This window comes from Azolla caroliniana, unplaced genomic scaffold (genome assembly GCF_043228905.1).
Source record: "Azolla caroliniana isolate FFs.n. ecotype wild unplaced genomic scaffold, voAzoCaro1.0.p SCAF_1, whole genome shotgun sequence".
Classification (NCBI taxonomy): domain Eukaryota; kingdom Viridiplantae; phylum Streptophyta; class Polypodiopsida; order Salviniales; family Salviniaceae; genus Azolla; species Azolla caroliniana.
In genome coordinates, this window is record NW_028230436.1 from 839,258 (window position 1) to 865,697 (window position 26,440).

General features: G+C 36.8%; 2 protein-coding genes across 5 annotated transcripts; both read left to right on the top strand.

The window, feature by feature from the left end:
- Positions 1–378: 378 nt before the first annotated feature.
- On the top strand, positions 379–4,337 carry LOC147868127 (uncharacterized). Of its 4 annotated transcripts, XM_087315692.1 has the most exons (8): positions 379–522; positions 1,112–1,337; positions 1,506–1,927; positions 2,891–2,959; positions 3,055–3,123; positions 3,411–3,497; positions 3,614–3,681; positions 4,054–4,337. In XM_087315692.1, exons 1-8 carry the CDS (start codon positions 427–429, stop codon positions 4,133–4,135), a joined length of 1,119 nt encoding a protein of 372 aa, XP_087171818.1. In that variant the 5' UTR covers positions 379–426; the 3' UTR covers positions 4,136–4,337. The 4 variants fall into 4 exon arrangements, with proteins under 4 accessions (XP_087171818.1, XP_087171816.1, XP_087171821.1 ...); XM_087315690.1 differs by having other exon boundaries at positions 1,112–1,927; XM_087315695.1 differs by lacking the exons at positions 2,891–2,959; positions 3,055–3,123; positions 3,411–3,497; positions 3,614–3,681; positions 4,054–4,337 and adding an exon at positions 2,542–2,881 and having other exon boundaries at positions 1,112–1,927.
- A 12,022-nt stretch (positions 4,338–16,359) lies between these two features.
- LOC147868128 (uncharacterized) lies at positions 16,360–24,800 on the top strand. Its single transcript, XM_087339383.1, has 5 exons — positions 16,360–16,572; positions 17,376–17,441; positions 17,541–17,672; positions 21,616–22,413; positions 23,158–24,800. The coding sequence occupies exons 1-5, from the start codon at positions 16,360–16,362 to the stop codon at positions 24,598–24,600; spliced, it is 2,652 nt and encodes an 883-aa protein (XP_087195509.1). The 3' UTR covers positions 24,601–24,800.
- Positions 24,801–26,440: the final 1,640 nt, after the last annotated feature.

Below are 26,440 nucleotides of genomic sequence, written 5' to 3' on the forward strand. Positions count from 1 at the left end.
CAAACTTATCCAAATTAGGGAAGACTGTGTATGGCCTGACTCTGAAGATGTAGTTTTGTACCAACCATGTAGCCATTATACATGAATATGAGGATATGGCATAGTCGACACGAGTCTTCTCCCATCGCATCCCAATACATACATAATGCTATATTGTCTTACATCGAAGAGAATGTGAACCAAGCGGGTGGTGGATGGGATGGCGGACGAAAGGGATGGGGATGGGGCTTTTCTGGTGATTTTCGGGGCGGGGTCTCAAGACCCGAGCCGAGGTCGGGTCATGGAGATGGATGGGGTTTCTTTTTGTAATTTGTTTGGTGCGGTGCAACACAATGTGGAATAAAAAGGGAGGGGAGGGGCATCGCTCTCCATTTGCGGAGTTGAAATTTGGCGTCGCCATCTCTCCATTTGTTGGAGAGGAAGGAGATGTTGTGCCGAATTAGGGTTTCCACAGTCTGCCTAAACCTGGTTCCCGATTCTTCTCGTCTACTCGGACATCCTCATCTTCATCGACTACGCCAGGTAATTGCCCGCCCACACAGACCTTTACCTTTCCTTACGTTCTCCACTTTAGCACAATTGGAGGAAGTAATAAAACCCAACCAGGTTTTACCGGAACTCAAAAAAAGCTTAAAACTGCTAGAGATTTATTTTGCATGTTTTAGGGCTTATTTTGTGAGTTGACAGTTCAAACTTTACTTTTTGGGGTTTCTGTTGTATGATGGAAAATAAAAATTGTATGTTTTCCCGCAGGTTTATTCGTGTTTCTTCTATTATTTTGGATTTCCTTTGTGTGATAGAAGGAAAAAATGCTAACTTTTCTTCTAGGATTTAGCGAGAATTGCTAGCATTTTAATTTCTATTCCATTATTGTATCAAATCCTAATACCTTCTTTCGCATAAATGAATCCCTATATCATTTAAGAAAACTAAACTTTCTAAGAAACCCTAAGAATTGCTCAATCTTATAGCACAAGAGGAACCCAAACTCGTAAGAAGACCTAAAAAGCATAAGAAACCCAGTTCCTTTTACTTATTTTCATGCTAAAAGAACAGTAAAATTTGTAAGAGACCCGTAACTTGTGTTGGAATATTTATTGCCTTCTTGAAGGCTCCTCATAGTACGAAGTCGATCCAGTCTAGAAATCTGTATCATGCTCGTCATCATCATCATCAGACGAGGTGGACTCCACATTCATTTTCTTCAATCCACCATTATGAGAGACATAAATCTACTCCATGGAAACATGGATCTTCTCGAGGCTTCTATGCCAGCGCCTCTGGTGGTGCTGGATCATCTGGGATGCGGAAATGTATCAATATTACGCTCTTCCAAGGTATCAGGTGGTTTCCTTGTCATGAATTCGTCCGAGCATCTTTCGGTATGGTGGATAAGACAAAATTATCAAATGTAAATGATGATGATACTCATGATGATCCTTCACGACCTAGCCGCCAGGCTTCTGTCACTTCTATGTCTCAAGGAAAGGGGATCTTATATGCAGAAGGCGATAAGGATGGTGAAGAAGATGATTTGTTTGTACACCTTGATCGAACTGTTCCTTCTACTAGTGCTTCAATTTCACAACAAAGTAGGATCTCTAATGCCCAAGATGATAATGAAGATGATTTCTCATGGTTTGACACATGTGATGGCAACTCCAATGGTAGAAATTCGAATGGTTCCAATGGCTTGAAACCATGCTCAGATCATGACAGAGATGGTGATGGTGGAATGCCGAAAAAACGTAGGTCATGGTTTTCGTTGCCGTCAATGCAACACCTATCTTCCGATGAATCAAAAACGGTTTTCACAACTTTCTTGGTGTCATTGATGTTCAGATGGTTTGTAGCTGAGCCTAGGTTCATCCCAACACTGTCAATGTATCCTACATTCAATGTTGGTGATCGCATAATTGCCGAAAAGGTAATATAGAAATCATATTCCCAAAAAGGTTATTGTGTTTCAAGTTTGTTCATAATGGTTCAAGCAGTTCATTGTCAAACATGGAATGGAAAAATGAAGTCAAAAGATTTGGTTAAAAAGGTTTGTATTACCTGTGTAGGTCAGTGTAGCCATTACCTCAGATCATGGTGATCTTGTGTTGAAATCCAAATTTTATGCCAAATAATCTGATAGATCGCATTCGTAGTTCAAAAGGTGCAGAAAGGAAAATACTTTTCTTTCCTTTCCAGAGAAAGGAAGAGAGGATTTAAATCTGAAAAACTTATAATGTCTTCAAGTGAAACTTCTCGATATCATTATGACATTTTAAGATTGTTTACGTATAACTAGCAATGTGGAAAATATTTCTCTCATAGTTCTATTATTCCCTGTTATCTTTTCATTATCAACAAGATAGACTCCATATAGATATATATATTAAAAATCCTAATTTCTCAGCATTATTGCATGCTATGATTTAATACTGAAAAGTAAGGTCATATTATGAATTGTGATCCTTAAAAATATATTTTTCTTTTACTTTCTTGCATGCAGTTCTAAACGTAGTGAAGGATTGCTTCATCTGATTTTTGCAGTTGCCTTTCTCACAGGAACATATATGCAGTTCTTAAGATTCGAAGAGGGTTTGTAGATCAGGTCATGTAAACACATACATGGGGAACATATTTTCTTGCATTTTATGGTGTTTTGGCATTGAGAGTTTGAAGTTTTATTGAGAAGTAGTACAGCCATTACAGATAGTCCAATCATTCTATTGCTAGTTTGAACTTTGGAATTTGAGGCATTTTTCAATTAATAAACTTGTAAAGAAATATCTGTGTGAAATGTGGAAGGATCTTGAATGATTTTTAATGTGAACTATATCTGTAAATTGCTTGATATCTGCATTTGCCTGATGTCTAATTGGATTATAAATTCATGCAGGTATCATACTATTTTAAGACGCCAAATATTAATGACATTGTCCTCTTCAGGGTTCCGCAAACTTTGCAGGTAATAGGTGGCAAGTTGTGTTGTTTTTTATGTGAATTTCTTCATGTGCTCATTTTGTCACATATTAGATAATTTCAACTTATCATGCTAAACAGAAGTTTGGCTACAACAGCGAGGCAGTTTTTGTTAAGAGAGTTGTTGCAAAAGCGGGTGATATTGTAGAGGTCAGTATAAATACAACATATTGTCATATTGTAGAGGTCAGCATCTTTACGGAGATGTATATTATTGTTTTTCATACGTTTGCTTTTGTATTTTCCTCTCATATAAAATACCTACATATGTTTTTTAAACACTTTACACATCTCAATTTCCTTATGGAAACACGTTTTCAAGGTGGAAAAATAAGCATTTAGCGTATAGACTACCAGAGCTTGAAAAACATAGCTCTGAACGAATGTTAAAAGATCTGTAGTAGTCTTGTGAGCTTATTTTCTCACCTATATTCCAGGTGGATGAAGGGAGACTTCTAGTGAATGGTCATGTGAAAAATGAAGATTTTATTGCAGAGCCAGTATCATATAACATGACTTCAATTGTATGTGTAAACATTTTTGTGAATTTAGTATTCTTGTATTAACTCAACTTTATAAAACTTTAAATTTATCATATGATTATGTATGAAACAACATTTTCTATTTTGTTTTTGTGTAGTGCATTCCCAAAGGATATGTTTTTGTAATGGGTGATAATCGCAACAACAGCAATGATTCACATGTTTGGTAATTTTCTCCTTTTCCTTGCTATTTGTTTCCAAATTGTGGTTTTTACTGAAGGGAAAACACCCAAATACCCTCGCTTCCAGTCAATAGAGGGGTATTCCAGTATTTTTCTTGGAAGGTTTAGGGTGTAGTATTCTGTTAAATATCCAATAAGTTAGGGGCATTATGTTAATGCTTCAAAAATATAGGGGAATTCTGGTATATAACCAAGAAGTTAGTGGTATTGTGGGATATTTGTTTTGAAAACTTAGGTGTTCACGTAATAATTCTTAATGCCTAACAGATTAGGGGCATTTTGGTGTTTTCCCCTTTAATAAATAAATAATATGTATGTATGTATATTTAGTTCTTGATATGTTTTTGCCATATAAGGGGACCATTGCCTGTCAAGAACATATATGCAAGGTCTGTGCTGCGATACTGGCCACCAAGTCGTGCTGGATGCACACTTTGAGAGGAACGAGGGTTTGCATGGTACACAATAATAGCACATGTAGTAATGGTACTGGTTTTTGTTTCTCATGTAACATACTTCATGATTATAGACTATAACTTTACCAAAAATTGGTGATGTTAACTATTCATTTTGATTTTTACTATTTATTGGATATTCTTTATTGAATATGATGGTTTGCTCCATAACATTGATACCATCAGAGTGGGTTGATTTTCTTTATTTTCTGATCACTCCATAACATTGATACCTTCAGAGTGGGTTGATATTCTTTATTTTCTGATCGCTCCATAACATTGATACCATCAGAGTGGGTTGATATTCTTTATTTTCTTATCACTCCATAACATTGATACCTTCAGAGTGGATTGATATTCTTTATTTTCTGATCGCTCCATAACATTGATACCATCAGAGTGGGTTGATATTCTTTATTTTCTGATCACTCCATAACATTGATACCTTCAGAGTGGGTTGATATTCTTTATTTTCTGATCGCTCCATAACATTGATACCTTCAGAGTGGGTTGTTATTCTTTTCTTTCTGATAGCTGGACTTGAGTTGCAGAAGATTCCATCCAAAACTGCCTCATTTGTGTAGTTTGTGAAATGTATATGTAAAAGAAAGACAGTTTTGAGTCAATATGAAGTACTCTGAGCAGCTCTTATGTAAACGCAACATGGCATTTTGAATTAATTATAATAAATGGTAATATCTCATTTTGCATTATTATATATTCCAATTGTCATCATGTTGTCTTATATACATGTTAAATTTGTCTTAATCCAAAATATGAAGCATGGACACCACATGCATCTATGCTTTTGTTTGGAAAGGAATAATAAAACTCATAATTTGTGAATTTTATTGGGACAAGTAAAAACGTACAATGTTTGAAAAATATTGAACTACCCTAGTGTATACATACGAGTATGCAATGTAGTTGGATGGTCATCAAGATGGTTCTTGGAACAAATTGTCCAATGTAACCATTCATGGTCTCTAATTGTTGTGGGAATTTGTTTTGTTGCATAGCTTTGTACAACTTAATGAAAAGTTGTTGACAAGTTGGGGTTTGACTTGCATGTTGAGATGTAGATGTGGTACCTACCCATGGACATTGTGGGATAAAATTGGGGCTGGCCCATAGAAGGCATAACCTCTTGGGGCTAGAATTGGTTTGGAGCGCGAAAATGATGTTACCTGAACAAAACGCTTGTTTGTGATTTGTATAATTATGATTGTCAAAAGCCTTCCGCTGTTGGAGATGCTCAATGGTTAACTACAACATGCTTTTGAGGTGCTTCTCATCAAGTTTGAGTAGATAAATCAGGCATTGTTGTAGGAATGAGTCCTCACTCATTTTTTCCATAACTTGGAGCTAAAGACTTGATACCAAAATCTTAATTGGTCTGATGGCCACCAACTGCACACCAAATAGAACAATATGATGTTGATGCTTGTCTTGAAGCTAGTGCACTAGGCCTAGAGTGTGAACTAGATACCAACTTTTTTATACGCACGATGTTCTTGTTATGCATGGTTGCCACCTAACATTGATGTGTGCCAAAGCTTAGTGTTGAACCGGAATGGGTTGACAACATCAAGATCTTGCGCGCGCGCACACACACACACACACAATACTCCTATTGTTATGTATAGTTGCCATCTAGCATTGATGTGCGTTTACCACTTGCTATTGTGTATGGTTGCCACTTGGCAATCATATATTTAGATATATACATGTCATCTCCCATATGATAGTATGATAGTTAAAATTCATTGCGCACAGATCATGGGGGTGACTACCAAAACCTATACTTTGTGTTTGCTCATGACACCCTCTTGTTTGACAAAGAGTTTCATGAGTCTCAATGCACTAAGAGGGACTTGGTTTATCAAGCTATTGATGATGAATTATGATACACGATCTTGGAAATTATCAAGATCTCCGTGGGTTCTGAAGTTTGATCACTTGGCATATGACTCAACCAATCAAAGAGGCAACATAACTTGTGCATGATCTTGGAGTTCAAAACAACTTCATCAATAAGTTGAACATAACTTAAGGGTGGAATTGCCCAACCCGAAATAGAACTAGAGTTCCAACAATCAGATGTTTAACATTGGATGTATACACATAATCTAACCCATCAAATGGCATGATAGTGTTCATATCATGTCAAAATATCCATGTACGACTCAAACCGTGACTTTGGTGAAGAGTTGAGGTGATGATGATCTATGGAAGATGTGTGTGGTTTGTGCATCATGCAAATATTAAGAAATTTCAGTTTGATTACTTGGAGTTGTGTTTTACAATCTTGAACTTTAGAATTCTTAGAGATTTCTAGATGTTCAATCATGGTCCAACATGGATCAACACCCCCCACGGAAGGAGTAGAGAGTTATAATGAATTGTATTGACCATCTAACATTGGTGATGTTTGCAACAACCTATATGGATGATATCAATGTATCTTAGATCAAGAATATGTCACGACACAACGATGTCAAATACATAGTTAGTGAGGATTGAACTTGCAACCTCACAGCTACAAGATATCATGCTCAACCATTTTGATATGAGCATGGATTTGTATAATAATTTAGTATTCTATAGTCTAGCATATAATACATTTTAGAATCAAAATATTCTAGAAATATTTTACAACATATTCTAGACGAGTATATTCTAGACGAGTATATTCTAGAGATATTCAATTTCGGAACATGTATAAATACTTGTAACCTCCTTGGTCCCTTCAAGGGATTCAATGCCAGTCATTACACATCAATCTAGTATTCTCGTTTCGCCTCATCTTTGTCTCCTTGATCTTGATTTCTATCTTCATTCCCTCATGTCGCTCACAACATTTAGAGTTCCTAGCCTCGTCACATCTAGCTCCAAGTTCATCCGTCGCTCATAGCACCATCATTTATGCTCCGTCCTAGTTCGCGCTTGGTGTGTTCGTTGACAATTTGAATCCCTTCCAACTGGGAGCACCACCCGTCTTCGTCATCGCCTTTGCATCTAGAGTTACCATCATCACCGTCCTTGCTTCCGGAGTTATCGTCATCAGCATCCTTGTCTTCGACGTCATCATTTTCAGCACCTCTTCGCCCAACCATCGTCATCATCAACACTACTTGTCATCATTTTTAGGTATCATTTTGCATCACAGTTTTGGTGAGGAGTGCTTTTGATTGCTCTCCTTCCTAGTTCTGGGGGGGGTCACAACCACTCACTTTCCTGGTGGGGATTGGATCATTGCTCGCTTGCACTGTATTTTCGTTATAGTTCAAGTCTCGCGCAACTTTCTGTTGGCGAGGACCAATTTCGATCGCTCACCTGGTCACATGGTCGCTCACTCCCGTTTGTGTTCTAATTCCCAATGAGGGCCGCATGGTCGCTCATGCCCGTTCATGTTCCCGGACCGCACATGGTCTCTCACGTTTGTCCCTGTTCTAGTCTTCGATGAGGGTCACACATGGTCGCTCACACCCGTCGGCATTCTAATCTCCGGTGAGGACTGTACATGGTTGCTCACACTCGTCAGTGTTCCAATCTCCAGGGAGGACCGCACATGGTCACTCACGTCCATTGGTGTTCTAGTCTCCGGTGAGGACAATATATGGTTCCTCACGCCCTTCAGTGCTCCAATTCCCGTCCAACCCTACACCACACTTTTGAAAAGGCAGCCGTAAAGGGGAGGATAATGTCACGACACAACGATGTCAAATATATAGTTAGTGAGGATTGAACTTGCAACCTCACAACTACAAGATATCATGCTCAACCATTTTGATATGAGCATGCATTTGTATGATGGTTTAGTATTCTTTAGTCTAACGTATAGTACATTTCAGAATTAGAATATTCTAGTCAGTAGTATATTCTAGAAATATTGTAAGACATATTCTAGACGAGTATATTCTAGAGATATTTCTCGAGTATATTCTAGAGATATTCAATCTCGAAACATGTATAGATACTTGTAACCTCCTTGGTCCCTTCAAGGAATTCAACGCCAGTCATTGACACATCAATCTAGTATTCTCGTTTCGCCTCATCTTTGTCTCCTTGATCTTGATTTCTATCTTCATGCCCTCATGTCGCTCGCAACATTTAGAGTTCCTCGCCTCGTCACATCTAGCTCCAAGTTCATCCGTCGCTCGTAGCCCCATCATCTGTGCTCCGTCCTAGTCCACGCTTGGTGTGTCCGTGACAAAATATACATCACAAGTTTGACCATAGTCCTCAACAGAATTGCAAAGTGATGCCATCAATACTTCCAAAACTCCTGCTTGTGGGTGCATCAAGTAGTGTTGCAAGACTTGGAGTAGAAAACGTATCTTATTTAGAATGTTTTAAGGATACATGTGATGGCATATATTTTGATAAGTGTATCATCCATATTGTGTTGTTGTTTAAGACTTCATAACATTGGCTAAAAGTAAAAAGATGTTATTAGCTAAGTAGGGTCCAACTACATCATGAGTTTGGAAGGACAATACTAGTGTAATTACCGAAGATAAATGGGCAATGAAGGTGGATGAAGAATTAGGTGGTTTATAACTATGGTAGGTAGTAAGCGATGCAATAAATAAAGGTCCTTAAAAAATCAAGTTTTAGGTTTGAAACTTATTGGATGCACTTTTAAAAGAAAGGAAAAGGAGTAGAGCAATTTCAAGTCTAATCCACTTTTGGTCTGATCTAATTTATTGCAATGCAATAGACAACTAGAATACAATTTTAAAGTTTGGAAAATGTAGAGGAAAGATAAGATTTAACTAAGAGAGAACGAAAGATATATTAATGTCTTCTAAGGCCAAAATTGGCCCATGAGAGAGAGAGGGAGAGAGAGAGTGGTATCCACACTAGAAATCAAACATGATGTATGGCATGGGATCAAACTAATGGCAAGGGTAGAACTTGGTTTCCCTCAATTTTATCACTATGATGCTATGGTTTAAATTCGTTGTGCTTTGTAATGTGGGGAGGTATCGATTAGATGGAATGTTACTTGATATGTTTGGTGGTGACATCATTGTTGGCCACAACCTGGAAATCCTATCATCCATTTTGTGGGAAAGTGTTTCTTTGGTGGATGAGTTACCTTTGATGACCTTAAGATGAGAGAGAGAGAGAGAGAGAGAGAGAGAGATTTATGGGGCAATTCTTAGTTGATGGGTAATGGTGGGTGGTTTGCCTTTGTCAACAACATTAAAACACCAACATAATTTAGATGGGTCATGGCTTTTTTGATACCCTGATTGAGGGGATCATAGCACAAATTCTTTACCATCCCCTCACCCCCTTTTTTTTTTAGAGGTTCTAGGCTTTAGCTCTTAAAGTTAGAGATTTACCCTCCTATTTTAGTATTTGACCATCTTAAGTAATGGGGGCTATGATACAATTGAAGTATGAAAAATGGGTTCTTGTTTGATAGCACATGCTACAACATGCACATGGGTCAAAAGGAACTTTGATTTGGAACTTCTCACAGCTGATCTCCACAAGGCATATTATACTCAAAAGAGCTAACTTTGTGTCAACTACCCTTAAAATGTTTTACCTTGCCATAAAGATACATACTCACTATGGGGTCAACAAGGGAGTTTTTATAATTGTGTTTTAATATGAGAAAAAGAAAGAACATTGTATATGCATAGCTTTTAAATTTCATAACATAAATGTGCATTGGCACTACCATTTAGGGAAGACATGTATTTTCTTGTATTAGATAAACAAACATAGACATCAAATAAGATAAATAACACGATTCATATATTACACGTTCATCCCCTCACATATATTGAGAAATTATTTGATACACAATTGTCTTTGAAATTTTCAATCAAACTACATAATAATTTTAATCTTTGAAAAAGTGCTCCAACTTCCAAGTAGGTTTTCGGAAGTGTAGAGGAAAGCAACATCCTAGGAATTAGGGGTGTTATGATTATATATAAAAGAGTTAAAATTTAAAAACATAGGGTAGTGTGATCCACATCAATCATCACAGGAATATTGTAATCATGTTAGGGGCTTATTTGCATTGTTGTTCATTTATGTATGCAAGTTTCCATCATCATTTACGAAATGTACATTTTAATACACATATGTGTGTTCCTAAACCATAAGAATGCATTTTTGTATCCTAATAGAATCTAGTTGTATTAAATTCATTATGAGTATATGAGTAATAGGAGAATATAAGGAATGTAGTGTAGGTGGACCATTACATGTCACGTGAATCATCACGTGAACACAATCACCCACAAATAAGTAGAAGTGCTTTTTGTTGGCACTTATGGAGCTCTTTATGTGCAAAAGTTTTGATCATAATTAAAAATACTAGTATGAATGTCACACATATGTGTGTGCTTGTTTATAAATCTTAAGTACAAATGTTCCTTTCTTATAGAGAATTGAGTTCTCACATATTAGTGAATTTGTGATGTTCACACATATGTCACACACACACACAAATATAATCCAAACAAACCAAACATTCTCAATAAAGGTTTGTGGCTACAATAATTGTCCAAAATGGAAAGTGGGCATAAGTGTAATAGAGATTAACGATGTCGTTGTTCGCAACATAAACTACTATTTGACTGGTCTTCCTCTTACAATGATAAATCAATTATCCAGTTGCATTGATTATAATCTCAGTGAAAAAAAAAGATGCAATTTGAAACTTTATAGTTTAAATATTAGAAATGAGATTAATGTGATAAAACCTTTCCAAAGCATTGGAATGTAGAGATAAACATCGATTCATCATTGGTATTTTCAGCTGAACTAGACTAATTTATGAGATTGTATATTCTGTTCCTTGGAATTTATTTCTTATAGGCAAAATATGTCATTGGTAGCACAACTATGAAATATGATTGTGAAAATTGGTTGGATTAATGAAGCCATTTTCCTTGTAAGAACAAGTCGGCAATGTTGTGAAATTTAAAATTTACGTTGTTTTTGAATAATACAATTTGAAAGTCATCAATATCTCACATTTTATAGTGGAGATTATCTTTCCTTTGTCATGACTCACAACGTTCGGCACATAATAGGCACAAATGTCACATAATTTTAAATCCGGTTAGGCTATTCTCCTCCCCCCCCCAAAGAAGAAGAAGAAGAAGAAACAATCAAAACATCAAGGGGCCTTTCTTCCACGTGAAAAGTATGTATTCCTCGTGTATGACAAGCTTTAAAGTGGACGGGAGAGATGTAGAAGAAAATGAAAAGGATGTCCTCTTTCCCCACACAATTTGTCAAATCATATTCTTATGTCCAATCAAATGTAGTTCGAATATGGCTTAGCGCATTGTAGAAGATAGAATAACAATATTGAGAGACGTTGTGAGAACATAATAAACAATAATGATATGATGTTTCTTAAAGTAGAAGACAATGAATTAAGCTAGTTCTAATCATATTGAAATCTTGTCAAGTCTAGGCTTCAATTGATTAAACAAAAGGACTATAGAATTACGAGCATGGTTAGCGTATAAGACATCCATGTGACTGGGACAAAGTTATAAGGTTGGTAATGAAATTTGGTATTTGAAGGCATTGAAAAGAAAGTATTCACAAGAGGTAAAAATGAAGATAATTATTCGTTGTTTTAAGTCTTTTGTAACTTCTTCTTTTTCATTCCGCCTTGAAACTTTACATTTGTAACATGTCTTTATCAGTGAGTTGTGTGGGGAACTATTGAACGATGACTTTCAACTCAAAATAGTGTGTGTAACAGTCAACATATTTCCATTAGTATGCATAAATGATGAGTAAAACATGACAAGAGTTGTGTCACAATCATAACTAGAGATTTAATGTAATAAGGTATGTTCCACAAGTTGGGCAAATAATTTAATAATCAGTATAATAAACCATATGGTCATTGTTATATTAAGCACATTTGCATATCAAGCCTTATTTTGGCACCATACACAGCCTTGATGAGGCATATATGACATGAAGTATAAATTGTAGGATGGTCATGAACCTTTCATTTCAAAAGGGACCCTTTTTAGTGTGGAAAGCCTTCTTTTCAAAGGCATTTGTGGAGAAATCCTTAAAATTTATCAAGATAGAGAATAACATCCGAAAAAGTTTTGAAATAACTACCACCGAGATTATAATTCCACATATTTGGCAAACCATTTTCTTTAGGGTATAATTCCTTCAAACTTGGTGCATCAAAAGCATATCCTTCAATCAATCAATCGATGAGATACCATGGTGGCGCCAACTTCTTAGAAATTGTGAATGTCATCAACAACGATCTACTCACCCACCTCTATTTTTTATTGTTCATTTGCAAGATGTCCTAGGGAAGCTTGTGCTATGGTTTTTGAATAGTTCAAAATCTTAGTTGGGAATGGATAAATATGTACAAGTTTGCTTCCTTTTCTTTTTGTTTTCTCTCCTTGGCAATGTAAAACCCACTTTCAAGAGAATATGAAATGTAACTACTCGACATTATTACAAAGTTTGGGGGTTGGGAGAGGGTGTCACTAATCCATTGGTTGGGGGTGTTCTTTGTACGTTTTTTCGTCTTTAATTTGGAGTACATAAGACATACATTAAACATGGATATGATGTTGCATGCGTGAAGATTGCGCAACATGTATGGGATAAACATGGGCTTGAGTTAGGTTGGTATATACAATTAGACTGGATTTATTCTTTAAGCATGTGGGCCATGTTAAACATATGTGAACAAAAGTGGTTCTATCAAAAGATGTGGTTGTGTAAGAGACGTAAACCACATAAAGATATGATAAACACCATCATGCATTCTTCAACTCAAACATCACATAAACAAAAGGAATGACACTAGAAACCAAACAATAAACATCATGTACATGAACTCCAATGTCAAAAGTGTGTATAAATGAAAGAAAATAGGTGTATATAAGACACATAAACACCATGCATACGACTGAACCCATATCCATGGATTCTTCTCTACTCTAAGCATGGCAAAAAGACGGAGAAAAATGATAAATATTAAAATCGACACTTGATATATTTGTCCACAATCCCTAATAATAAGTGACTCGCAAGAATTTTGGCATACAATATATGCAATCAAACTAACATGGTCGGACCGACCACAAAATCGCATAAAACATGTGAAGCAATCATTGTTTTCTTCTTAGATTCTAGTCTTTATTGCTACTTGTATTCTTGTGTCATACCAAATATTGCAATATATTGGGAATATAATCTAATTCTCATTGGTGTAATGCTGACTATATGTTTAGTCATTAAAACATAATGTGTGTGTTTGTGTGTGTGCGCGCATATATACACGTAGCCAAAACGAGGGTCCCTAACCTTATGGATGAGGTATCAAAGTAGTACCACAACTTCTACGAATTCAATAGGTCCCATTAAGGGACACCTAACATGTGTTCCACACACGTTGATGTTTTGACACCAAGAATATGCAAAGTCTATTCAAATATGGCTAGATCATTTCATCATGTAGCTCCTCATGATTGTGGCAATGTGGTATCCGTCAGTGATCAACACCACTCTTGTTTTGTCAGGTCTCCAAATATAACCTCACCTAAACATAATGCAGGCCAATTCAATTGATAGACACATGGGAAACATTCTTCGGCCTCGCGGGATTGGACTTACTACATCATAAGGCTTGTGTTTAAGTGTCTTGGAATTTTGTCTAGGGTTGCACCTTGTTCTTCAAAGATATCTAGTAGTGTGTAACCCTAGAGAGAACTCGAATACAAAGAATTTAGGTTGTGTAGTTAATGTGTTACCTTGAGCTTTGATACATATGATCATGTGAAATTCACGTGTTGGGATCTCTTAATATATAAGTTTTCCATTAGATGATATGAGAAGTTAATGCTTTGAATTTGTCAAATATACTTATTGATATAATGATCCCAGTTAATACATTTCGCTATGCTTCATAGAGTACTTTTTTTTCTTAATGTTTGCTAAACACATGGACCAAGTCTCGATTGAAAGATATGGAATGTGAACAATTAGAACAACGAACAACTTGAGTAAGTTAGGATTTTGCCATAATTAGAGATGGCCTTTATAATGTGGACGTTTGGTCTTAGAATAATATTTGGATAATGTTGATGTATTAGCTCTTTGAAACAGGTACAATATATAATAACATCCTTCAAGAGAGACAATTATAAATGTGAATAATTTGGCATGTGCTAGGTTTTGGTTATAAACCATGTATATTAATATATATGTAAGCATGGACGTTGTTGATAAACTTATTCATAAAATGGTTCAAACGGTGGGGGACTTTTGGTCCTACTTGAATAGAATAAAATTTTGGAACTCATATGTACGTATATGCCACTACTAGCTCGGGTCAAAGCTTATTGTAAAGTGGGATTCAAACCATCGTTCCGAAACATAACATGTATTGTTATCATATATTGGATCATAGTACCGTCAAAATGCATTGTGGGTAGAGAGATTTGTCGCGAGGCAGGCATCCCATCAAAAGAATTATAGGCGCATATAACAACAAAAGATACATGTCAGGGGTCACCCAAGTTGCTGGCTGGAAACGTCATTCCACGTAATTAATGGGGCGAAAGCTCTCTACATTGCATACATATTGCATATAATAGTTTGATGATCCGGAATGATGACCATGTGGTATGTGAGACAATGTACTTACCATTAATCAATTATGTGTATTATTTGTATTGTGTGGACAACATTATTAAGTATATGTATGTGTATATGTAGATGTTCATGTACATGTAATAATAATGTAGATGTAGATGTAGATGTAGATGTATATGTATATGCAGCTACTGCCAGGAACGTTGAATAATAATAATAACTATATATTACTATTATTATTATAATGCCGTACTAGAAGACTCCAAATATAATAGTAATAATAATAATATCTTCGATACGAAGATAATATTGTTATTATAAATAAATATGTCGTTGTAAGTGTAACGTCGATTCAGCTAAGCTCCACTCTTACTCATATTTGTATATATATATATATATATATATAATAGTTCCTGAGTTCGTTATTTATAAATATATGTCATTGTTAAGTGTCTCAACACGGGGGTCACTACAACTATACCTATATATTATAGTTCATTACTCCCATACAAATTCCATTAGTGAAGATAACAAATAAATATCTTATATATATTGTTAAATCATCCCATGGAACATTCTTGGAATCCTAAGTCTTTTCCTCCTCCTACCAATGACCATCATGATGCAACAATATTGATGAATGGATTAGTGAATCCATGGCTATTTAATTATCCGTTAATCATGACCCAGCATTATGATGGGACTATAGGTAATTGTGATAATGCCCTCGTCATGGACGAGATGGATGACAACATAATGAATTACAACCATCCTCTGACGATCCCAAATGCAAATGGATTGGCAATGAATGGAAGGCTAGTGGATGATGATGAGGCGGTAATGGGGATGGGTAATGATGGGAAGATCATTGGATTGGCCGACAATTATAATTTCGGTTATCCGGAACATCCTGTGGAGGGGGAGCTATTAATGATGATGGATTATTCATGTGATGATGCGAGGATAATCAGTAACTCTAATTTGGGTGGATATACGACGATTACTACTGCTACTAATAATAACAATCCTGAGCATGTGAATAAGAAGAATCATGAGAAGGAGGAGGAGGAGGAGGTGAGGGCGGGTAACAGTAAAGTGGTTCCCCAAGACCAAGATGATGGGGGTGAGAGCAATAATAGTTTATGGGGCAATATGAGGAGGAGGAGGAGGAATGCTAGTAATGAGAGTGGTGGAATGAAGGCGGATGATGAAAAGAGAAGAATGAGGGTGAGGGATGATCACAAATGTAAGAAGAGTGGGAGGAGGAAGGTGGAGAGTGTGGGGGGGGTCAATAATAATAATAATAATAATAATAATAATGCTTCTGCTTCTGCTGCTTCTGCTGCTGCTGCTGCTGGGATGATGATGATGATGGGTAGGAGGAGGAGGGCCCGTAATAACTGTAATAATAATAATAATAATAATAATAATAATAATAATAATAATGGTGGTGGTGGTGGTGGTGGTAGTAGTAGTAGTAATAGTAGTAGCATTAGCAGTAGTAACGATAAGAAGACGAAGACAGAGGAGGAGGAGGAGGAGGAGGAGGAGGAGGAAGCAGCAGCAGCAGCAGCGATGATTAGGAGGAAGAAGCGTGCAAGTGAAGGAGGAGGAGGAGGAGGAGGAGGAGGAGCGGCAGCGATGGCGGAGGCGGAGGCGGAGGCGCTGCGGCGCCGCTCTTCTGGTTCAGGTTTAGGTGGTTCAGGTGGTTCAGAGGATTCAGGGAGGGTGATCCACGTCCGAGCCCGCAGAGGAGAGGCGACAGACAGCCACAGTGTGTCAGAGCGGGTAAACCAAACCCCCCCCCCCAAAAAAAAAAAACTGAGCTGTCTCAAGAGAAATCGATTATTAGAGACAGAGAGAGAAGAGAGAGTAGTCGCTATTTTCTCTGTGTTTGTTTTTTCTCCTCCCTCCCCTATTTTCTCTGCTTCCTGTTCATATCTGTGTCTTCTTCTTTTAACTATGTATATACATATCGATAACCAACAACCATATGTATACATATAGGATAGGATGATATACATACATATATGTAAGTAACTATAGATTTATCGATATCTACATAGATATAAATACATACATGTGGATATGTATCAGTAGTATATATATACATATTGATATACATATACATATAAAACTAACTAACTAACTAACGAACCAGCCCAACCCGCCCTTCCTTTCTCCCCCATTCTACTGGTTGCCGGTTGGAACTTGGGCCTCCCACACTAACTAGCTAGCATAACATATTATTGAACGCACACATCCTCATCTTTCCTACTTGCATGTAGAAACCATGGTCCAAACCTTCCCTCGATACGCGCGCGTGTGTGTTTGGATCGAAACTCAACTCCTTGTCCACACCATCTTACAACCAGACCCGTGAAACCCTCTTCAACAGACCGAAAGAGCCGACAAATGTTGCACTTGCTCTTAGAAACGTGCACGGATTGCACTCGCCCTTTCCTTGTTCATCAAATTGTGACTATACTATACATCCCGTCATAAATAACACTTTTTAAGTAAATGTGGTTTCTAGCTTTCGACCTTCTTGTAATGTTACAATTTTAAAAGCTAAATGTATATGTTTTCAGCTTAGACGTGAGCGAATCAATACGCGCATGAAACTCCTCCAAGAACTCATCCCAAATTGCGAGAATGTAATCATTATACTCTTTGTATATGTATATTCGCTTGGTTAGTTAGTAAATCCTATTAAATGTCGATTAATTTTATGATGATGTCATTAATCCAACTAGTTGGGCAAAGCTGCAATTTTGGAAGAGATAATCAACTATGTGAAATCTTTGCAACAACAAATTGAATTTCTATCGATGAAGCTCGCTGCAACAAGCCCTACTAACATCATCCGTGAGCTCCAATCTGACCAGGTAATAATTTTATATATCAACACTAATTGAAATATTATCATACATGTAACATTCCTTCCTTAACATTGCACTTAATAATTAGAATTAGGTTTATAACAATGTAAAGTTTTAAAGGGTGATGTAGTTGCCTTTTCTAATATAACTTGGTAGGGTGATGCCATTGCCTTCACTAGCAATGCACTCCAAAAAATGTCAATGTTGTAAAGCACTAGTATTGATATAATTATAATCCGTTGTAAACTTTGCACACTGATTATTGAAGATTACAAGCATCAACAACATTGGCTGTATTGGTTTACACTCATTAGAAAGCGATGTGCCATCATTTCCACTCACTCACTCTCTTTTTCTAGTGAAAGTGATAGCAAAATACTTTCTAATAAGAATAATTCACATAAATAAATAAGTACATAATCATAAAAGTAAATAGTACATTTACAATTTAAGACGTATGAATGAAAAGAAGATTATATGTTGTGTATGCATGACATGCATATTTGGTTTCTTTTTTTGGTTCTAAATTGGGAAATATATCTGTAAACAACCAAATCATTCAATGTTAGGAAGACATTGATGAACAAGGATTAACTTATTGTATAACAATTACTTCATTTTTTTCACACATGTACAATCAATCCTCATTACTTTTATCGTTGGTTTTTTGCAGAACTGGATATATTTTGTTGAGCCAAGGGTCACCTTAGGGAAGATGGAGAATCCTTGCATGACATAACTTGGTAGACAATTATGTGATCTTTATTTGTGCGCTTTGATTAAATCACTTTGACTACAAGAAACCGAGTACATTGTACCCTTACTGAATACGTTAAATTTCATTGTACCCTGCCTGAGTACATTTCCTTTACCCATGGGCCATGATTAATATGTTGCTACACTAGATATTTAGTGCACTCTCGGTTTTTCTAGGCAAGTGAGAAAGTTGTAAATAACATGATTTCATGCAAGGTAAGAACCTTTTTCCTCAAGGTGAAAAGTAAATGTAGCTCATGCATAAGTCTACATCAATCTAACACATTCTTTTTGAGAATATCTATTGATGATAAGAAAACTTGCCATCATATATTGAACTACATTTTAAGAGAAGAAAATATTATGAAATTGTCTAAATTTATAAGACACGAATACAAAGTGTTTCGTGATGCGATCTTTTGGCTAGATGGAATGTTGCATCAACTAAGTATTACTAGTATTTAAGGAGCATATGTCTAGATCTAATTTGTAATGCCATATTTTTTAGGGTGCATTCTCTCAAACTATAGTATTTTATGAATTTTATGAGAGTTCCAAAGCTCCGGCCCCAAGACAGGGGCACAGGGGAAATATATCCCTCCATAATTCCTTCATTGGAAACCTCCTTCAACGTGAAGAGCAAGCGAAGTCAATGGTCTAGATGCATGCATGTTGTCGTCGAGGCACACTAAATGCCCTTGAACCTGCAATCAAGCCTACTACTAAACAGAGCTAAGCCTCCACATTCACTTGGTGACCCACGAAATGCCCCATGTTTTTTTACTCACCTAACATTCTGCCCCGCCGAAAGAAGAAGGCAAAGAAGGGAGTACCCCACAATAATAGGGAGGAGGGAACATCATGTTCCCAAACTACCCCTCTCTTTCCAATGAAAATCAGTAAGTAATCATATATGTACATATTAAGAACCCATGTCCTAGACTTTGCTCAGCTACCCCCCTAAAAAAATTTAATAGACACATGCACGCATTAGAACACATCCACACACCCACATCCACACACAACCACCCCCAAACTCATACACATAAAATAAAATTCCAATAGCACTTACACATTGTTTTGACTCTTGAGCATTTCAATTTTCAACAAACACAACATCGATTTTAGGTGTTTTAAAAGTGACATTAATTATGTGAAGTGATGGAATTCAATGTAAAAAAGACAGTGGAGTATGCACTCTTTGAATATCACAATCTTTTTGAAAGTCGCTTGTTTTGAGCATTCCGGCCATAACGACATCCGATTAAGACCTTTCAACATGATTTATGTTATACGTTATTGTGAGTATGCAAGTAGCTCATGGAATCTCTATGCATCAACAAAACACATTTCCCCCTATTTTCATTTGGTGATTTCAACCGATTATTATTGGTTTGACTATAAATCAATCGAGTAATTCCCTAAAGTTTGTCGTATCTACTAAGTATGCATTCCATTGTATGCAATATGCAACTGATAGGGCAAAGCGTTGAAATATTTAACCCTTCTATTTGGTGCAAACAAATAAAACTAGTTATTGTCTGTTAATTCTGGAAGGAAAACATAATATGTATCAGGAAAAAAAGACTTATATATAGTGTTCTTGTTAAACTGGCAACACTTTTGGGAGGAGACGTTTATATACTACCATTCTCCCAATGGCCATGTATGAAATGCAATCAAGGTGCATTCAACTAACATGGATAAATTTCTTCAACATTTGGGTACAAATAGTTGGAGCTTTTTCAACTAGACGCTTAGGTGTCTAGACAAGGTGAACTTACAAGTTACGCTCATAGCCCCTTTTGTGTTGACTTTTGGGTTTCCTCGTAAGGTAAAAGCACTTGGAAAGAAGATAGTTTAATGAAGGGTGGTAAGGTTACCGTCAACCGTGAAACACATCCACATCCTCATAAAAACCAATTAAATAACAATAAAAAAATAAAGGATTTTTGTTAAAATATGCTATTTATCCGCAATATATATATATGCTTCGTCATAATTGAGGCGTCCAATCAAACGAAACATTAGTATGAAGATTGGTCAAGAGATGATTTTTTGCTAAAATTTCGATAGTCAGTTGTCCACGTCCATTTAATTAGAGAGTAAGTGTGTCTTGATTGCAATAATCAAAGTTGAACTTGCAAATAGCCTACATTTGCATATTAGTCTACTTTTCTCCATATTTTTTGAATAGAAACACAAACCTTCATAACACTGGCCTTAATTTGGGTGGGTGAGTATATCAATCTAAAACTATCTTTCTCGTTTTTTGCTCTCACTAATTTTCATACGAAAAAAACATTAGAAGACAACGAATGAGGTTTAGGGTAATAACGATAACCACTATTTTTTATCTTTCGCTCCTCATTGGGAGCTAGATTTGGTGAATTTGGTGATCGGTTGCAATGATTGAGACATAGATGACTACGATGCTTATTGGGTGGGGTCTCTTAATGGATGTGCACAACACAATATATTCCCCTCTTGCTTATCATCACACTATAAAACCATAGTAGACAATGGGATAAAAAATTTAAACAACTGCCTTTTTTTTAGTTTTGCTCCTAACTGAATGCGAGACTTAGTGATAGCTTATTGCAATCGAGAAGTAGATGGCTACAATGCTAATATTGAATCGTTTGTTTGCGGGATCAATGCTGTTTAGGGCTCCCATAAAGGGATTATACTTTCAAATGCAAAGTTCTCGTTATAATGAGCATTGAGGAGCCTATAAAATAGACTTTAGATGGGAAGGCAAGAATGCACACATTTGGAGAGAAGATATGCATAAATACACTACATATACATATGTATGTACATGCATACACTTCGAGAATAATAAAATCCAAGGGTAGGAGGGTTATTATAGAAGGGGTAGGTAGGTAGAAGGGGCATCTCTACATGGTCAGTAACAAATGCAGTGAAAAACAAATACATATTATGTGCACACACACAGACACAAAGACCGCGACGGGGGAGGACGGTGATGGAGACGGGACCCCTCTCCTCTACAGCCAAGCGGAAGCATCTCCACGGCAGTCGTGGTGACCTAAATCTTAAACTCGAAACCCTAGAAACAACAAATTCTCGAATCCTTAAACCCAGACCCAGACCCCGGAACCAGAACCAGAACCAGAACCAGAACCAGAACCGCTAAACCCTAAGTCTGAAATCCGTACCTGAACCCTAAACCCTGGAAAACGGTAGAGCCCTGAACCCTACTCTCATGCCTCCAGAAAGTAATGAGCCAGACGAGGAATCAATAAACCCTGAAGCCCAGACCTATACTATTCCAATGGCGTCCTGGTCCTGGTCCTCATCCCATGGTGGTGAGGACACGCTGATGTCATCATTGACAAAAGAACACACGGGAATCCTGCAGATCCGGCAGGCCCCATCACCGTTACCACCATCACCTTCATCTGTAGCCAGCTCTAACGTAAATTCCTGCAGAGTCACTCGAGTAATTGGAGGACGAAAGATTAGGGGAGACCCTTTTTCCCAATTATCAAGGTCTGGGCACCTTTTCCGCCGTCACCATCGCCACCACTTCAAACGTCCGTTTCACACCTCGTCTCGAGGCTTAATCCAAGGTGGCAACAGAGGCGGAGGTGGTATCACCACTGGCCCTTCCACCCCAGTGCCAAGCTGGAAAGCTCGCGAGATCCCTATGGAGTGGAACACTCGAAAGCAAATGCGGATGCACAATCAAAGTCAAAGCCAAATGCAAATGAAAAAGCAAAATGAAGTGCAAATGCAACATGAGTTGCAAAACCAAATGCAGATACAATATGACTTGGAAAATCAAGTGCAACATGATATGAGAAATCAGGTGCAAAAGCAAAAACAAAAGCATTTGAATACATCGAAGGTTGTCTCAGTACGGCGATTGGCAGCCTCTCTTTGGGAGAGCTCCATTACCTCTCCTCGCAGCTTTTCGCCCAGTACATTATCACGATCCTCTAATATAGATCATCATCACCCCCAGGTTTGTAAGTCTTCACATTTATTCATCTTCGCTGTAATTTGTAAACCTACCATTAGGAATGAAAACAAAATGCTCATCAGGAATATAATCTATAAAAAGCTGACCAAGAATATAACATATATCCATGTTAACATATATTTAAAATGTATAAACCCAGATCTGTACTTGGAAATTTGTTGGATTTTAATGCCTTGTCTTATTACAAATACGTTTGTTCAATACTCCTAAGATTTAGGTATTGAGATGACAAGAATTTCATGTATTAATCCTGGTTGATGGTATCAATGAGCTCCTTGAGGTTCTTTTTTTGCTGAAGATCTATAGCGTTTGGTTTCTTCCTGTTTCAATCTATGGTGTCATTAAGTGTTATCAATGTAACTATGCTTTGGAATGACATTATTGCATGTATTAATGCATATATCCTCGTTGATAACTCATTGAGAATGTATAAATCCTCTTCAATGCTCATAGAGTATTGATAAATTTTCTTCTAATACCTATTAATTATCCAAAAATCCTTGTCTGTTGCCAAAGTCTTGACAGTTAACTTCGAGTCACTAATGTCAGAGATCTACTATTGTCCAGAGGTAAGTTGACAGGATAATAAAAACAACAAAAGGCAGAGAATCATGATGGGGTTTATTTGTGTTCCATATGGAAATTTTGCCTTTCAATCAATCTTTGCTGTTACCTTTTTTATTGGCCGTCAATCTTTGTACGCATTACGATGATGTTTTGTTTCAGAAAAATGCGGCCCGAAAAGTTTTTTCTACGTCAACAATGGCAAATGTGATGGCCAGTGGTGTGACAGAATACACTTCTTCAAAGCCTGACCTAAAGGAGTTTCATCTCCTGGAATTCTCAGAGGAACAATCTGCATTGAGTACACATTTGGTAAATATCTTACAATCTGAGCTCTCTCAAGCTCGGTCTCAATTACAAATGTTAACGCTGAATGAAAAAGTACGTTGTAAGGCTGTTGAGAACTTAGCCCAAAAATTGGCGATAGAGAGAGCTCGACGGCGAGAGAAAGAAGAAGAAAGTATTAAAATCGCCGTACAATCAATCAAACAAGAGCTTGAAGAAGAAAAGAAGTCGACCCAAAAGCTCAAGTTGCAGCTCCACAACAATACGGTAGAGAAAGAGCTTTGGGAATGTAAGAGAAGGTTGAATAAAGCTCTGGAAGAACTTGAGAAAGAGATCAAGGCTCGGCGACTGATGGAAGATGTGTGCGATGAATTAGCAAGGGAGATAAGTGATGACAAAGAAAGGGTAGAAGAGTTGAAACGTGAGTCGATGAAAATGAGGGGAGAGGTGGAAGAAGAGAGAAAAATGCTTCAATTAGCAGATATCTGGAGGGAAGAACGTGTGCAAATGAAGCTTACTGATGCAAAACTAGAGATGGAAGTGAAGACGTTGGCTCTGGATAAGTTAAGAAGCGATGTGGAGGCCTTTTTCATGAAAGCTAAACGTAGAGTTGATGAGAAGGTGAAACCTTCTGTAATCGGATCTGGCGATGGTCGACCATCTCCTTACATTAGCAGTGATTTGCATGATTTAGCTGTTTTCCAAGGTTTGGCCAGACACTTTCAGCCAGGTGACAATTCAAGAATGGTTAATCCTGTTCAGAAATCTACTGATTCAGCTCACGACCATGAGCTAATTAAGGAAAACAATCAGAGGGGCTGCAACATTGAAGATTCAGAGCTTGACCTTGAAGAAGCATTTGACGATGATGATTTGCATTCAATTGAATTGAATAAGGATCGACACTTGAAATGGACACACATTCCTTTCCATCATTTCCATCAATGTGAATATGAGTACAGAGGAGAAGATTTTATCGATCAAAGAGCTTTGCTTCCAAATGGACATGTTAACTCGGAACAAAATGAAGGTGAAAGAGGAACTAGGGAACTCCGAGATTATTCATGTTGGATTGAATGCACTGCCAATGAAAGTGAGAAAATGAGAGATTGGAGTCTGAAGGAACATAATGAGAGAAGTATTAAATCATGGCAAAACATGGAGCAGCATACGAGTTCACTTAACCCAAATGTGAAAGCAAGAAATATGACCAAGGCTTACAGGCGTGCTTCTCTTTATGAGGACACCAATGACAACCTGTTGATTGTTCGTGATCCTTTGCATATAATTTCTAGTCCAGTGCGGCAATGGAATCATTGATGGGCTTCTCCATTTGTAGGGCATAACGTTTCCAGTCCATCAAAATAAAGGAAGTTGTAAGTGAATCTCGGAACCCTTTGTTAGTTGGGCTTTTGTACATCCACTGAGTGATGGAAAAGATATTTGTCCACATATCTGCATGTTGATATGTAATTCTTTACTTTTATATGATTACTTCCAGCAACAAAGTTATTCAAATATTCATGTGATGTTAACAGCATTTAGTGTTGCATCAAAAAAATTCATTTTGATGATGTATATAATCTGTGGTTTGATTTTGTGTGACAGAGGAGCTGACACTTGCTGGTACTGTGCACCAAACATTTTAGCTCATTGAGTTTATGCATTAAATCTTTAAGACCATTGACACTGGCATGCAAACACTTTGGGTAACTGCAGTGCTGGGTAACCGCAGACTCGAAGACCATTCACGAGTGCAACTATTATGAAGTTGGAATTCAATTTTATAGGTCTATACTTGCAATGCTAGCTCCTGGTATCACAGTTGATCTAATGACCATAGCTACATTGGCATGTAAATGATCTTTTCCTTGTGCACATCTATATCCTCCTATTATTGAGTATTTAAGGAGGGACAATGTATGCTTTTTCACTTCTCCCAATGTGCATACAGCATCAATGACTTTATGATATCCAAACAAGTCAGACACAACTATCTCAGCAATATTTTAATAACAATGTTAAGGTTTGAGTCCAAATATGTATGTTCATAACATAATAGCTTCTTCCAATGAATAGAGTCGTGATTTTCTTTATGCTACATAATATATATAAGAAACATAGTTACACATTTTTCAGGCTCCTTATCACAAAAAAATTCACATTAAGCCCAAACTAAGATGCAGATATTCAAGATGACCTTAGGACCAATTTGGAATTACTTGGGAAATGAGTTTTGTCAAGTATGATATTCAAACACTAATTGCATTTTAGTTATTAAGTGAGCATTGTGTTGTGATTTGGACAAGTAATTTGAACCTTAATTCTCTAATTATGTTTCCACTTAGAAAGCCACATTGTTTGTTTTACTAATGGGGATACATTAATTATGATGATGATAATTTGTGCATTCAATCATAATGATTAAAACTAGATTGATAGTGAGAGAACGATGAATTGAATGTTTGAAGTGGTTGAGAGGGATTAATTTGAATGATGATAAAGTCCGATGTCTAACTAGAGTACTTAATCATAGGAGTCATCGAAAAGAAGAATCATGCATTCATTATTAGTGCAATTGAGAGTGATCAATGGCCATTAATGACATCAAAATTCGATATTCAATTATAGTAACAGAAAGGGGTTTAAGTTCGGAATGGAGCTTAAATTTAGAGTGATTTAATCATGCCATATGATGAATTGGGCACTTAAATTTAATGTAAAATTGATACCAATCAAATCTCTCAATTCCTCAAAAATGCCGGTTAATTTGAAGTGAAATCCCGGAAATAATCTTGATCTTGCATAAAATTCTTTAATTATTCTTTGCAATGAGCTAATCCTTTTCTAATAGTTGGAATCTGATTCTAGCATTGGTGACTAAGTCTGCTCAAGTGATTAATTAAGCTTTAATGAAGGCACATGATCAACATTGGAGAGATACAGCCCCAGACAACTCCTCCTCTTGCTCAGCACATGCTCCAGATGGTTTCTTTAAAAAACCCAGAGCCGCATAAAATCCCTTAATTATTCTTCGCAATGAGCTTTTCTAATCCTTTTCTAATAGTTGGAACATGATTCTACCATTGATGACTAAATCTGCTTAAGTGTGATTAATTATGCTTTAATGAGGGCACACGATCAAGATGGTTTCCTTAAA

Excerpts from the sequence above, each read along its gene's own strand:
- LOC147868127 (XM_087315690.1), top strand. The coding sequence starts at position 427 with ATGTTGTGCCGAATTAGGGTTTCCACAGTCTGCCTAAACCTGGTTCCC. Across the intron at positions 1,928-2,890 it reads ATCGCATAATTGCCGAAAAG|GTATCATACTATTTTAAGAC; the intron begins GTAATATAGAAA and ends AAATTCATGCAG. Across the intron at positions 3,682-4,053 it reads AGCAATGATTCACATGTTTG|GGGACCATTGCCTGTCAAGA; the intron begins GTAATTTTCTCC and ends TTGCCATATAAG.
- LOC147868128 (XM_087339383.1), top strand. The coding sequence starts at position 16,360 with ATGATTAGGAGGAAGAAGCGTGCAAGTGAAGGAGGAGGAGGAGGAGGA. Across the intron at positions 16,573-17,375 it reads GCCACAGTGTGTCAGAGCGG|CTTAGACGTGAGCGAATCAA; the intron begins GTAAACCAAACC and ends ATATGTTTTCAG. Across the intron at positions 17,673-21,615 it reads GTGAGCTCCAATCTGACCAG|ACCCTGGAAAACGGTAGAGC; the intron begins GTAATAATTTTA and ends CCTGAACCCTAA.